Source organism: Pinus tabuliformis, chromosome Q, assembly GCF_031772625.1.
Source record: "Pinus tabuliformis cultivar Carrire ecotype Pingquan chromosome Q, CPIR1, whole genome shotgun sequence".
NCBI classification, from domain to species: domain Eukaryota; kingdom Viridiplantae; phylum Streptophyta; class Pinopsida; order Pinales; family Pinaceae; genus Pinus; species Pinus tabuliformis.
The window spans coordinates 307,884,730-307,899,617 of record NC_142296.1 but is presented as its reverse complement, the minus strand read 5'-3'; the positions used below and the strand labels follow the sequence as shown (position 1 = coordinate 307,899,617).

At 42.2% G+C, this 14,888-nt stretch overlaps 1 protein-coding gene across 3 annotated transcripts in view; it reads left to right on the top strand.

Annotated features, from left to right (window-relative positions):
* Nucleotides 1-14,888, top strand: part of LOC149219434 (uncharacterized) — a 502,009-nt gene that overhangs the window by 127,018 nt on the left and 360,103 nt on the right. For all 3 annotated transcript variants that reach the window (XM_089384368.1, XM_089384367.1, XM_089384366.1), the window contains 3 exons: nt 11,140-11,588; nt 11,815-11,891; nt 12,170-12,305. In XM_089384368.1, the coding sequence (XP_089240494.1) occupies nt 11,140-11,588; nt 11,815-11,891; nt 12,170-12,305 (662 nt within the window). The remainder of the gene's footprint in view (nt 1-11,139; nt 11,589-11,814; nt 11,892-12,169; nt 12,306-14,888) is intronic.

Here is a 14,888-nt window from a genome sequence, read left to right as displayed (position 1 = left end):
AAATTAAGAAGGGCAAAGATGAGAGTATGCAAGCATATTTCTTAAGGATCACTGAGATCAAGAATGATCTCCTATCTATTGGGGAAGTAGTTCTTGACAGGGAAATGACTATCACAACTCTTGGAGGACTGCCACCTGAATGGTATATATTCAGGACTACTCTTCTCAACAATAATGTCATCCCAGGATTTGAGGAATTGATGGCTAGATGTATTCAAGAAGAAACAAGGATGGAAGAGCAAGAAATGCCCGCACTTAAAGGCCATCCCTCTGCCTTTTCTTCTCATGCTAAAAGAAGAAACAATTCTGGGGCTAAATCCAAAGGAAAGGCTGGACCAAAGGGTGGAAGAAAAGGTCGATGTTACAATTGCAACAAAATGGGCCACTATGCGAGGGAGTGCCCTGATAAAAGGGACTCACACCATGACGATGACCAAAATCACTCTCAAGGCAATCAAAGGAATGGCAGGTCCAATGGCAGAGGTAAAAGAAATGCCGGAAGTCAAGGAAGAGAACAACCCTTCAAGAAGGCAAGAAACTCCAGCTATGAATCTAACGTTGTTGACAATAAGCAAGATGAATATTGTCTACCAGCGACCCTCTCTACTACTGCTCTCTTGGACGCGCTGGGAAATTGGCTTATTGATAGTGGTGCCTCAAGGCACTTCACTGGTTTCAAAGAAGCTCTCTCTAATCTGATAGAGAAGGAGACCAACCTGGAAATTGTTCTTGGGGACAACGCAAAATATCCCGTGAAAGGCGTAGGGAATGTCACTCTTCAATTGAATCAAGGTAATACAATTCATTTGCAAGAAGTCCTATATGTACCTGATCTCAAAAAGAACTTGGTGTCTGTTTCGACAATGGAAGACAAAGGCTACAAGGTAACCTTCATCAATGGCAAGGTACGTGTATGGAAAAAGAATTTTAAAGAAGCTTTCACTCTTGGGTTTCTTATATCAGGTTGGAGGAAGTCCACTGGGTGTCATGTCTTGTGACACATCACTTCAGTCTAAACTATGGCATCGGAGGTTTGCTCACCTTCATTATAAAGCTCTACCCAATGTAAGACAAATGGTGACAGGGATGCCTGAGTTCTGAGTAGAGCAAGAAGGTGTATGTTCGAGATGTGTCGAAGGGAAGCTCAAAAGGGGACCATTCTCCTCAAGCCAAAGCAAGACCTCCGATATATTGCAGTTGGTTCACTCAGACATATCTGGTATGATGCTTGTGAACTCCTTGGGAGGATATTTATATTACCTCACTTTTACAGATGATTATTCTCGCAAGACCTGGATATACTTCTTGAAAAAGCAGGATGAAGTGTTCACTTGGTTTCGTCACTTCAAAGCCTTGAACGAGAATCAAACCGAAAAGAAGATCAAGATCTTAAGGACTGATAATGGGATTGAGTATAAATCCAATGAGTTGCATGACTTTTGCAAAGAAGTTGGCATTAAGAGGGAGACTACAACATCATATAATCCTGAGAAGAATGGTGTGGCGGAAAGGAAGAATCGTACGATTGTGGAAGCTATCTGTGCTATGTATGCTTCACGATCAAAGACTTTCGAAGTTTCTATGGGCCGAATCTGCGAATACTGCCGTATATGTGCAAAACCGATGCCCTCTTCAAGCATTGGGTTGCAAGACACCAGAAGAGATGTTCACTGGTAAGAAACGTGACGTATCTCATTTTAGAATTTTTGGAAGCCCGAGGCTATTCACTGGCTATTTCTTCAGGCTGTTCAAGTGCTAGTTGACTGGAAATTGACCAAGCATATTGGAGGTCAATTTCAACTCGTTTGACCAAGTTTGACTTTGCTGATCTAGGGTTTGCTGCTGCTGATATAAAATTACAGAATTCTGATTTTGCACTATTTCTCTCTGCCGAACTATTGAAGATAAAAGAAGAATTGATCAAAGGGTTTCCCTGCATTGGGGTTTGTCCCTCGCTAGCCACCACATCTTGTGTCTCTTGCCTTGGCTTGTTTTCTGTTGATCGTTAAATGTTCTATCTGCACTTTACTTAATGTATGTGTGATTGCTAATCTGTGGCCAATAAGAAGAAAAGAAGTAAACTGCACTAAGCATAGAACATACCATAATTTAACATGATCTCTCCGTCCATTCACGACCATTATACTGCTCTTCTTTCAACTCCTCCAAGTCTCTCTACTTCCCTCGTGGAAGTCCTTTGTTCGGCTCCTGTTGAGTCTCTTAACTTTCAGTCTGGAAGTTCTCGGTTCGACTCCTGCTGAGTCTCGATTTCCCTTCTGGAAATCCCTCCTCCTTGGTCTTGCCTTGTTAGGTACTGTTCTGACCACAGTACCCCACAAGCTTCGCTCCGCAAATTACCTGCAGCCTCCTATACCCCAGCAACTGAAGGATTGAGCCACTTGGCTTTGCGCAATCCCGACACTGGCAAATCAGCTCCCCTAGCCAACTACATTAGCCCTCCTGGCCTCTGCGTGGCTCTATGTGAGCCTGATTTTGCCTCCCTTAGCCTTTGCGCTACCTTTCTCTGGCCCAGAATGATGACGCAGTCCCTTTGCGTCACTCCTTCCTCTGTCGCCTTATGCACAGATCAGCTCTGTCACTCGGGACCACTGAATCTTCTGCTACTGCTCTGCTAGTTGATGCCTTCAGTTATCCTGTGATCTGCAACCACGCTCTGATACCTTGTTGGAATTTCTAAGTTTAACTCGTTATAAATTCTTCCTGTACTATCTGGTTTGTTTCCTCCTACTTGTTTAATTGCTTAACAAGTTATTTACCATGTAAATACTGAAAATAAACACAAGTACAGTATCAACATCTACAGATCATCAATTGAAAGAAAACAAGCACACAAGTGACAGTTATTTTTGGACCAATGTCCCTGGAAAAGTCCAATGCGGGAAAACCGATGCAACTATTCAGAGGGTTTTATTATTATGTAGTTTTCAGAATACAATTAGGGTGCCAGAAATGGCTCACCCAATAGAGAATGCCCTTGGCAGTAGTACCTCTCCTCGGAGACAGATATTCCAGCTGATCAATCACCGGATGAACGATCCCACAGCAACAATTGCAGCTTCCACTGCTATGCGTCACTCTGATAGGGACTGCATCACCCTTCTCGGCTCACTAGCACCAGTCTACCCCACGAAAATCTCCCAGTGCTGCCTCTTGGCCCTGCGTCATCTCTACTAGCCTTTGCGTCAACTTATGGAGCTTCTGCATTAGCCCTTAGACCCTCTGCATCACACACGTTGGCCTCTCCTGGCTCTGCGCAGGTCCTAGCTGCCTCTGCGTCAACCTCTCCTGGATCTGCATTGTCTCTCTGGTACCAACTCTGCCTCTCTACTATGTATTCACTGCCCCTCGCTGCTGATCACTAATTCTATCTCTCTTAGCAAACCCCGCTCTAGAGAATAGAATGACTGATCACTCTGGTGTATTTTCCAACTGACCCTCAAGCCTCCTCTTATACTTTTCCTGTTGGTCCTTCAACGGTCGAGATTAAATCTCTAATCAACGGCTAAGATTAGATTTGGCCTGATCCATGACTTTTGGAACCTTCTAACCCAATGTTATATTAATATCCATTAATATTTTATTTCTTCTAAGTTTAGATTATTAATTATTTTAATATCTCCCAAACCGGTTAGAATTTGCCCAAACCATTTCTAGGTCTTGGAGATCTCATGTGCTTTAGCCTCTCCACCAATTTTCATGGCTAGAGCACATCTGATGCTACCCCAAATCAACAAAACGTTGAGGATAAGTTGGGGGTGTAAAACACTGTTTTGCTTGCTCGCTGACCTTGACAAATTGTCATGAATACAAATGAATTCATATCTCCATGAATACATGTCGGAATCGAATGATTGTTAGATCAATCCTACACCTCTCAGTGAGAGGAATCCAAGAAAAATATCAGTTGCAATAAATAAGGTGACCCACATGGAGTTTAGCCCTAGTTGCCAATTTTAACACTCCCTCTCAACTAGGATGAACTCCATCTGCTAATCCATCTGTCTGTCGGTACTATCTCTGCCATTAATGCACTGAATGTGTCATACCATTCTCTACTGACCCGAAGTCAGTCCCAGATAGAGAGTGTCACATAGCACTCTTACTGACCCGAAGTCAGTCCCAATGAAGAGAGTGTGTCATACCACTCTTACTGATCCGAAATCAGTTCCAAATAAAGAGAGTGTCTCATACCACTCTTACTGACCCGAAGTCAGTTCCAAATAAAGAGGGTGTCTCATACCACTCTTACTAACCCGAAATCAGTTCCAAATAAAGAGAGTGTCTCATACCACTCTTACTAACCCGAAGTCAGTTCCAATTGATCCCAGATCAATATCATCCTAGCATAGGGAGTACGGTAGTTACACGATGCGTCCATCGGTACTACTATGGTCCCTATCCTCATTTCCCTACTCATTGGCCAGATGAGAGGTACTTCCCATGAGTCCCAGACTGCATGGGTAGGATGTCTCAGCAGGAGAAGGATGAACCACTCATCTTGCCTACATGTCACCACAAGGTATCACAGGGGAAGGCTGAACCACTCACCCTGTACATAGCAAACCACTAGGGGAAAGCTGAACCACTCACCCTATGGTTGCTCATCGCTCCAAGAAGTACCCCAAGCCCCCCGGAGCTCCCAGAGCTCAATGTACATATCATACAGGACCCTCATAAGAGGGTCTCTCCACGTCTCCTAGTCATTCTTGAAAAGTCAATAATTTGACCTTTCCCAGGGGCTTCGTTAGAATGTCGACAACTTGCTCATCAGTCCCAATATGATGGAGCCTTATTGCTCCTTGTTGTACCATATCCCATATAAAGTGGTCCCTGATGTTGATGTGCTTGGTGCGATCATGAAATACGAGATTCTCTGATAAACAAATCCCACTATAGTTGTCGCAGAGGATCACGGTAGTATCCAGTGTATGTCCAAACAACTCACTAAAGAGCTTCCTCAACCAGACAGCTTCGCAGGAGGCCATATTCGCAGCAATATATTCGGCCTCAGCGGTGCTCAGAGACACCGACTTCTGCTTCCTGCTTATCCAGGATATCGAAGTAGAACCCAAAGGAAAACAACACCCAGAAGTGCTCTTTCGGTCCACCACACTGCCTGCCCAATCAGCGTCGGAATAACCATGCAACCTCACATCTCTGACAGTGTATCTCAGTCCATGAGTGATTGTGCCCCGAAGATATCTCAGAAGATTCTTGGCACCAATCCAATGTGAGTGATGAGGCTCAACTAAATATTGGCTCAACGTGTTGATTGCAAAACATATATCTGGACGGGAGTTCACCAAGAACAATGCTCTTATGTTAAAATTGGCAACTAGGGCCAAAACTCCATGCGCGTCTTCTTATTTATGGAAGCTGATATTTTTCCTAGATTCCTCTTGTCGAGAGGTGTAGGATTGATCTAAAGATCGTCCAATTCTGACAATTATTTATGGAGATATGAATTTATTTGTATTTACCTGACAAAGTGTCAAGGTCGGCCACCAGCTAAATGTGTAACACACATGCCCAACAAATCATATAAGTACAAGTGAGGTTGATTCATTATCAACTCATCTCATCTCACTCATTCTTCTCTTTCTCTCCTTAGCTTTGGGTTACACAAGGAGCAGCTCACACGTGGGAAGGAGGACGCAGAAGGGCAAGGAAGACGCAGAAGCTGCTGAAGGTCTCTTTGACCAGCGTTGACCTTAGAAGAGTGCGGTTTTGGTGTGGCTGCCTCTCCTAGGCAAGCCACAGATTTTGGCACGCAAACTGAGGCAATTTGACCTCTAGTTTGACCAGCGTTGACTGCCCTAGTTTTGGGCAATAGGTTGACTTCAGTCAATAGCAGTTTGACTTTGTTTTTGGGGCTGTTTCCTCAGGCAGTTCGAGGGCTAGTTGACCGGTAATTGACCAATCATATTAGAGATGAATTTCAACTCGTTTGACCAAGTTTGACTTTGCTGATCTAGGGTTTGCTGCTGCTGATATAAAATTACAGAATTCTGATTTTGTACTATTTCTCTCTGCTGAACTATTGAAGATAAAAGAAGATTTGATCAAAGGGTTTCCCCGCATTGGGGTTTGTCCCTGGCTAGCTGCCACATCTTGTGTCTCTTGTCTTGGCTTGTTTTCTGTCGATCGTTTAATGTTCTATCTGCACTTTACTTAATGTATATGTGATTGCTAATCAGTGGCTAATAAGAAGAAAAGAAGTAAACTGCTCTAAGCATAGAACATACCATAATTTAACATCTTATGAGTTGAGGATACTCAGAAGCATTTCCCAATACAGGAACGACATCATTACGCATAACTTCTTGAAGTTAAGCTCCATCGGGGTAGTCACAGGCTTGCAGTCCACCATTCGAAATCTTTCCAATATCTTGACCACGTATTTTCCTTGAGATAGGAAAATTTCTCCTGGATTTTGCTAGACCTCCAACCCTAGGAATTAGTGCATTAGTCCTAGGTCCTTCATCTCAAATTCAGAAGCCAACTCCCTCTTACATTTGTGAATGAGAGGGTCTGCACCAGTCAAAAAGAGGTCATCAACATACAACACCAGTATGAGAGGCTTATCATCTTCAACCTTAAAGTAAAGGTTTGGATCGATTTCACTCCTAGTGAATCCCAACTTCATCAAATAGTTATCGATCCTATCATACCAAGCTCGGGGTGCTTGCTTCAGCCCATAGAGAGCTTTCTTCAACCTGCATACATGAGATTCCCGATTATGAATCTCAAACCCCTCGGGTTGTTCCACATAGACTTCCTCTTTAATTGGACCATGTAAGAACGTCGTTTTGACATCCATCTGATGTAGGTTCCATCCTTGCGAAGCAGCAAGGGCTATGATCAAGCGGTTGGTGGTGTATCGGGCAACTGGTGCAAATATCTCATCGTAATCCACACCTTCCTTTTGAGAGAAGCCTCGAGCAACAAAGCGAGCTTTGTACTTTTCAGCACTCCCATCAGCGCCATGCTTGATTTTGTAAAGCCATTTTGAGGTGACAACTGATTTGTCTTGGGGTCTGGGGACCACATCCTAGATATCATTCTTCATAATGGACTCGTATTCTTCATTCATAGCATCCTTCCATACTTGATGCTTCACGGCTTCTTCGAACGATGTAGGCTCGTTTTGAATGATAGTGCTCATAATGGTCAAGTATCCCTGATACCTGGTCGGCTTCTTGCTTTCACGGAAAGTCCCTCTGGGTGCAATATGTATCTCGGCATCTTCAAGAGTCTCCCTAATCCATGAGGGTCTCTTCCTAGAGGAGGAGGGCTCTTGAGGAGGAGGATCAATATGATCCATAGGTTCTTCAACATCCAGCATCGTTTCATCTTCTTTTTCATCCGGTTTCCTGGTGTCAACTTCTTTATCCTTCCTTGGAATAGGAAGATTGTCAACCTTGCTAAGAGCCATATCTTCGTCAAAGGTAACATCATGAGTTATCTCAAATTCCCTTTGACCAACCACATAAATTCTATAGCCCTTGGTATTTTCGCTATAGCCCACAAAGATTCCTTTCTTTCCAGATGTACCCAATTTACTTCTCTTCTCTTTCAGCACATGAAAGTATACGGGACTTCCAAAAATTCTAAAATGAGAGACATCGAGTTTCTTACCAGTGAACATTTCTTCGGGAGTCTTTGAGTCCAATGCTTGATGAGGGCATCAGTTTTGAACATATACGACGATATTCGCAGCTTCGGCCCATAGAAACTTCGGAAGCCTTTGATCATGGAGCATGGCATGAACAGCTTCCACAATCATACGATTCTTCCTTTCAGCCACACCATTTTGCTCAGGAGTGTATGGTGTTGTGGTCTCCCTCTTAATGCCAACTTCTTTGCAAAAGTCATGGAACTCATTGGATTCATATTTGGTTCCATTATCAGTCCTTAATATCTTGATTCTCTTCTCGGTTTGATTTTCAATCAAGGCTTTGAAGTGACGGAACCAGGTGAACACTTCATCCTTCCTTTTCAAGAAGTGTATCCAAGTCTTGCGAGAATAATCATTTGTAAAAGTGAGATAATATAGATATCCTCCCAAAGAGTTTATGGGCATCATACCAGATATGTCGGAGTGGACCAACTGCAATATATCTATAGACTTGCTATGGCTTGAGGGGAATGGTCCCCTTTTGAGCTTTCCTTAGGCACATCCCGAACATACACCTTCATGCTCTACTTTGAACTTGGGCATCCCTGTCACCATTTGTCTCACATCGGGTAGAGCCTTATAATGAAGGTGGGCAAACCTTCGGTGCCATAGTTCAGATTGTAGAGATGTGTCGCAAGACATGACTCGCATTGGAATTCCTCCAACTTGATATAAAGAGTCAACCTGGAACCCAAGAGTGAAAACATCTTTAAAATTCTTTTTCCAAACACATACCTTTCCATCGATGAATGCCAACTTGTAGCCTTTGTCTTCTATTGCTGAAATGGACCCCAGGTTCTTCTTGAGATCAGGTACATATAAGACTTCTTGCAAGTGGATCGTGTTACCTTGATTCAATTGAAGGGTAACATTCCCTACACCCTTTACGGGATAGGTGGAATTGTCTCCAAGAATAATCTCCAAGTTTGTCTCCTTCTCTATCAGATTAGAGAGAGCTTCCTTGTAACCAGTGAAGTGCCTTGAGGCACCACTATCAATAAGCCAATTTCCCAACGAGTCTGGAGGAGAGGTAGTGGAGAGGGCCGATATAAGATAATACTCATCTTGCTTATTGTTAACAACATTTGATTCATACCTGGAGTTCCTTGCTTTCTTGGAGGGTTGACCATTTCCTTGATTTCCCACATTCCTCTTTCCTTTGCCATTGAACCTGCCATTCCTTTGATTGTTGTTGTTGAAGTTGCCCTTGGAGTGATTTTGATCATCATCATGTGATGTGTCCTTTCTATTTGGACACTCCCTTGCATAGTGGCCAAATTTATTGCAAACAAAGCATCTTCCCTTCCTTCCACCCTTCGATCCGGGCTTTCCTTTGAAATGACCTTTAGACCCATAATTATTTCTCCTTTTGGCATGAGAGGAGAAAGCAGTGGGGTTGCCTTTGTTTGAAGGCATTTCTTGCTCCACCATCCTTGTCTCTTCTTGAATGCATCTCAACATCAATTCTTCAAACCCCAGAATTCAATCATTATTGAGAAGAGTGGTTCTAAATATATACCATTCGGATGGGAGCCCTCCAAGGGTAGTGATAGTTAGTTCCCTGTTAGGAATGACTTCTCCAATTGATAGAAGATCATTCTTGATCTTAGTGATCCTTAAGAAGTAGGATTGAATATCCTCGTCCTTGCCCTTCTTAATATCCTTCAACTTATTTTTGAGGAACAAAACTTGATTTGCATCACTAACTTTAAACAAGCTTACCAATCTATCGTAGATCTCCTTGGAGGTGTTCAGCTCGGAAATGTAGGCCACCAGACGCTTGTCAATTGAATCTCAGATAATCTTCTTCGCTTTGACTTCACCCTTAGTGTACTTGTTCTTTGTAGCAGCCGATGCATTTGATGGAGGCTCCGGAATTTTACCCCTCACATAGTCCAACACTTCTTGCTCTTCCAATGTCAGATCAAGAGACATCTTCCATCCGTGATAGTTAGACTTCTCATGGAGCTTGTCTTCGGCCAGGAAGTGGGATGAGGAACCCATTGAGCCTTTTGTCCTTTCCTTTTGTCTTCGGTGATTTCTCTTTCACTCTTGCTTGGGCTTTGTCTTCACCTCAACTCTGATACCATGTTAAATTATGGTATGTTCTATGCTTAAGAGCAATTTACTTCAAATTTTCTTATTAGCCCAATATCAATTTCCAGAATAGCAATCACATCAGCATGATAGTAAAATGCAGATAGAACATAAATATAAACAGTAGAAGACAAGCCAAGACAAGAGGACACAAGATGTGGCACCAGCGAGGGACAAACCCCAATGCGGGGAAACCCTTGATCAATTCTTCTTATATTCTTCAATAATTCAGCAGAGAGAGAGATAGTACAATTACACAAATCTGTAATTTTATGACAGCTGCAACAAAACCCTAACCAACAAAGTCAAGGCTGGTCAAACAGGTCAGAATTGACCTCAAGTCAACCTCAGTCAACTCGACCTCCAACAGCAAGAATATAAAGCCCAAAACAGTCTGAAATGATGGTCAAACTGCAGTCAACGCAGGGACAGGTCTGCGGTCAACCCTTGACAGTCAACACTGGTCAAAGGGTGGTCAAACAGAGGTCTGAATTGCTGATCAGAAATGCGGCTAGCCTAGGAGAGGCTGCCCAACCCAAACCACAGTCAAAGATGTCCCCACGCTGGTCAACGCTGCCAAGAATCAGCCTTCCTGCACCTCGGTCGACCCATGTCAACGCTGCCCTAATCTGCGTCCTCCTTCTTCCAGCACACGTGTGAGAGGCCTGCTCCTTTAATGCATAGGAGAGAGAAGAATGAGTGATGAGATGATTGGAATAATGCCACAAGGTCTCCTCCTTTTATATGAAACGTTGAGGATAAACTGGGGGTGTAAAACATTGTTTTGCTTGCTGGGCGACCTTGACAAATTGTCAAGTATACAAATAAATTCATACCTCCATGAATACATGTCGGAATCGGATGATTGTTGGATCAATGCTACACCTCTCGGTGAGAGGAATCCAAGAAAAGTATCAGCTGCCATAAATAAGGTGACCCACATGGAGTTTGGCCCTAGTTGCCAATTTTAACAGTTCTTCTACATATTTGTAGTTTTTTCTATACGATTTGGAGTGCTATGTTTTACCCTAGCTGGGTCAGGCACATATGTCAAAGGAAATATGTTATGATCATAGTACAACAAACATGCATTACAGTGCTAGATTGACATGCAAACAACCAGGTAATGAGATATGCTATGTTATAGCTAGTTTGATACACAAATAAGCTGATGATGAGATGTGGTGTGTTATAACTAAAACATAGGCCTAGCTGCAACAGCCATAGTAGGTTAAAGCTATTATTAAATTTACATGAATGTTTTATATTATGCATCTCTTTCAATTATAATTTTTGTAGATTCAACAGAAACAACAGATTAACTGTGTTTCTTATGTGTGCAGGTCAAGCTAGAAGTGAGGCAACTAGCCCAAGCTTCTCTACTGCAATTGTTGGGTTGAAAGAATTACTCATGTCACAAGAATGTCATGACAACGAGAATGTCTTGAGATCAACGCTTGGAAATGCCGTGGAAATAGTTAAAGCAACTTTAAAAGGGCCCTTATTAATGGCTTCAATTAATGCATTGAGTGCAAATTATATAAGGAGAAAGGGAATTTCTTTCTGTCAGCCTGTTTTAAATATTGCACAAATTCTTGGGGAGAGGATTTTGTTGAGTGAATGTGAAACTAAAGCAAAGTCAGGTAGCCGGAAGGGAAGGAGCCGACGATCACGAACAACTGAGAAGTGTAAAGCAGAACAGATAGAAAGCTATAGTGAATGGCAAGGACCTCCACCATGGGACCCTTTACTTGGTGGTGATGGAGTTCCTAGATTTCTTTGTGATGTTATGGTCAGTTGTTTGTATTCTTTAAATCATAGTTCAGACTTATCTTCAAATATTGCGAGTTTATGCCACCTTAGCCAATGAAACTTTATATTTTAAAAGGAAGGGAAAATTAGTCAGCAACCCAGAGACTTCAATATCAAGATCTTTTTCTCTTTGTAGTCTATAGAAATTTTCATTTCTGAAAATTTACAAGAGATATTCTTGTATAGCTCATGGATATGCTGTGTAGGTTGAAGGTTTGGCAAAACAGCTTCGCTGTGTTGGTATTGATGCTGCGACTCCATCTGTAAAGAAGGCTGAACCAAGGTTCTTGTCTAGCATAATGTTTCATAAATCAAGTTCTAGGGTAATATAGCAGTATCATTTAGGACTAACCACTTCAATAATGCTCTTTGGTTAATGAAAAATAAATGACCATTAGGACAGCATCTATATTTTACTCTACAATATATGCAGATTTCATTCATGTCTAATAATCCTTAAGATGGACAAGCAAAATAAGGAATGATTTATTGTCTTTCGAGGTTCTCTTGTGCTATGGGTAGATGTTCCTGAACAGTTCTGGCTTAAATTTATGTTTTCAGGCAATTGATAGAACAGGCACAAGAAGAGAGGAGGATACTCTTGACACGAGACATCAAAATTTTGAGACGTCATATTAATCCAAGCAATCAAGCATATAGGGTGAAGAATCTTGCCAAGCAAGAACAACTTCATGAGGTACATTAACCTACTTTACATGTTTGGGTATCATGGGACTCGGTGATTTTTTTCAATGAACTAAAGGTTTGATGTTCAGGTTATCAGGTTGGGAAATTGATAATGTAAATGATGACCATAGATTATAAATGAGGATAGAAATGTATAGATGTCTGATTCATACTGTGTGATATATTTATAATAATATATGTGATAGGAAGTTGTCAAATAAACTAAACAGGTGTTGGAATTTCTAAGTTTAACCCGTTAGAAATTCTTGTACTATCTGATTTATTTCTTCCTACTTGTTCAAATACTTAACAAGTTATTTACCATGTAAATACTGAAAATAAATACAAGTACAATATCAACACATATAGATCATCGATTGAAAGCACACAAGCACACAAGTGACACTGTTGTTTTTGGACTAATGTCCCTGGAAAAACCCAATGCGGGAAAACCAGTGCAGTTATTCAGAGGGTTTTATTATTATGCAGTTTCAGAATACAACCTGGGTGCCAGAAATGGCTCACCCAATAGAGCATGCCCTCGGCAGTAGCACCTCTCAGTCGGAGACAGATATTCCGGCTAAATCACTGGATGAACGATCCCACAGCAACAATGCAGCTTCTGTTGCTTTGCGTCACTCTGATAGGGACCGTGTCACCCTATGCAACTCTCCAGCTCCAGTCTATCCCACAAAAAACTCCCAGCGCTGCCTCTAGGCCCTGCGTCAGCCTCTTTAGCCCAGCGTCAGTCTCTTTGGCCCAACGTTAGCCTCTCTAGGCTTTGCGTTAGCCTCTGGAGCCTCTGCATTTCACACGCTAACCCTTTCTGGCTCTGCGTAGCTCCTGACTGCCTCTGCATGGCCTTTGGATGGCTCTACGTGGCCTCTAGCTGGCTCTGCGTCAACCTCTCCCAGCTTCTGCGCTGATCCTCCCGGTACTAACTCTGCCTCTCTGCTATGTATTCACTGCCCCTCAGCTGCAACTCAGATCACTCACTCAATTTCCTCAGCAAACCCTGCCCCAGAAAATCGAGTTCTTGATCTCTCTTGGTGTGTTCTCCAACTGACCCTCAAGCCTCCTCTTATACTTTTCTCGTTGGTCCATCAACGGCCGAGATTAAATCTCTAATCAACGGCTAAGATTAGATTTGGCTTGATCCATGACTTTTGGACCATTCTAACTCAGTTTTATATTAATTCACATTAATATTTTATTTTTCCTAAGTTTAGACTTAGGAACTCCATTAAAAATATTAATTATTTTAATATCTCCCAAACTGGTTAGATTCTGCCCAAACCATTTCTGGGCCTTGGAGACCTCATGTGCTATAGCCTCTCCACGAATTTTCATGGCTAGAGCACATTTGATGCTACCCCAAATCAACAACAGGTTCATAAGCAAAGTGTGGAATCATCTATAGGCTATTATCATGGTGAACCAGAATGTTGAGAAAGGATCGTGATGTCTCGAATTGTGAACTGGACTATGGCAAAAAAAAACAGTGCAATTCTTAGCACACCAATCTTCTAGGCAATCTAAGGAGGAAAGATATTAAAGTGTTTTGGTAAGTTTTTGTCTTATAGGGCAATCTTATTATGCATAAACCAGATCTTGAAACTCTCATTTATGTTAGTTTTTGTAGCATCGGATGGTGTTCTAGTCTCGACAGCGGTCAAGAGAGGCTAAGAAACACTAGGACTCCATAACCCAGAAAAGGTTTAAGGAAAATCCACCTAGAGATGCCTTAATTAAGTTAATTATTCAATAATTAAATTTTTCCCAAGTCTAACTTAGGGAAAATGATTAATTAACAATAATTAATTAAGGAAGGTGAGATTTCTCTAGAAACTCACACGGATTTACTAGGAAATAATCTTAGCTATTGATTAAATTTTAATCTTGGCTGTTGGAGTCCCAAGTGAGATTATAAGAAGAAGTCAATGGGTAGATGGAGGAACACAGTTGAGATTGATTTCCTTGGGTAGTTCGATTTTCCAGAGCAACAACATTCTGTTGGAAGAGTTCGAGCCAGAGAAGGGAAACAAAGACAGAGAGGGGCAAAGATAGTGTCTTCGAGGAATGGGAAATCTTCGTCTAAGGCATTTTGGAATGGGATACATTACCAGGGTGGGACCCGATGTGGTTAGACCTACAACATGAGGAGATGAGGCGAGCACTTGTGAAAACCTCCATCAACGGAAACAACAATAATAGTTTGAAAGGTGAGGAGGACGAAGAGAATGTGGCCCTTGCATCAAAGGGTCCCAGTCACGGACAAGGGGAGAAGAAGAGAAGGGACCTATCTAAGGTCAAGTGCTTCAGGCATGGCGATTTTGGCCACTACAGTACTCAATGTCCTTAAAGGAAGAAGGACAAGTAGGAAAAGCAGGTTCAGGTGGCAGCATCTGCAATGATAGACAAATTGTCCTTCAGGTTGGAGGAAGACTTCGCCATGTTTGTAGCTATACCTCCAGGAGTGAAGTGGGGCGATATGGAGCTATAGTCCCAGAGTTGCGCAGAGGTTTGGGCAGGGTCCATTGAGGTGTCTTTCTCATGGATGACTACCTTGCTACAGGGGCCCACAATATTCAGT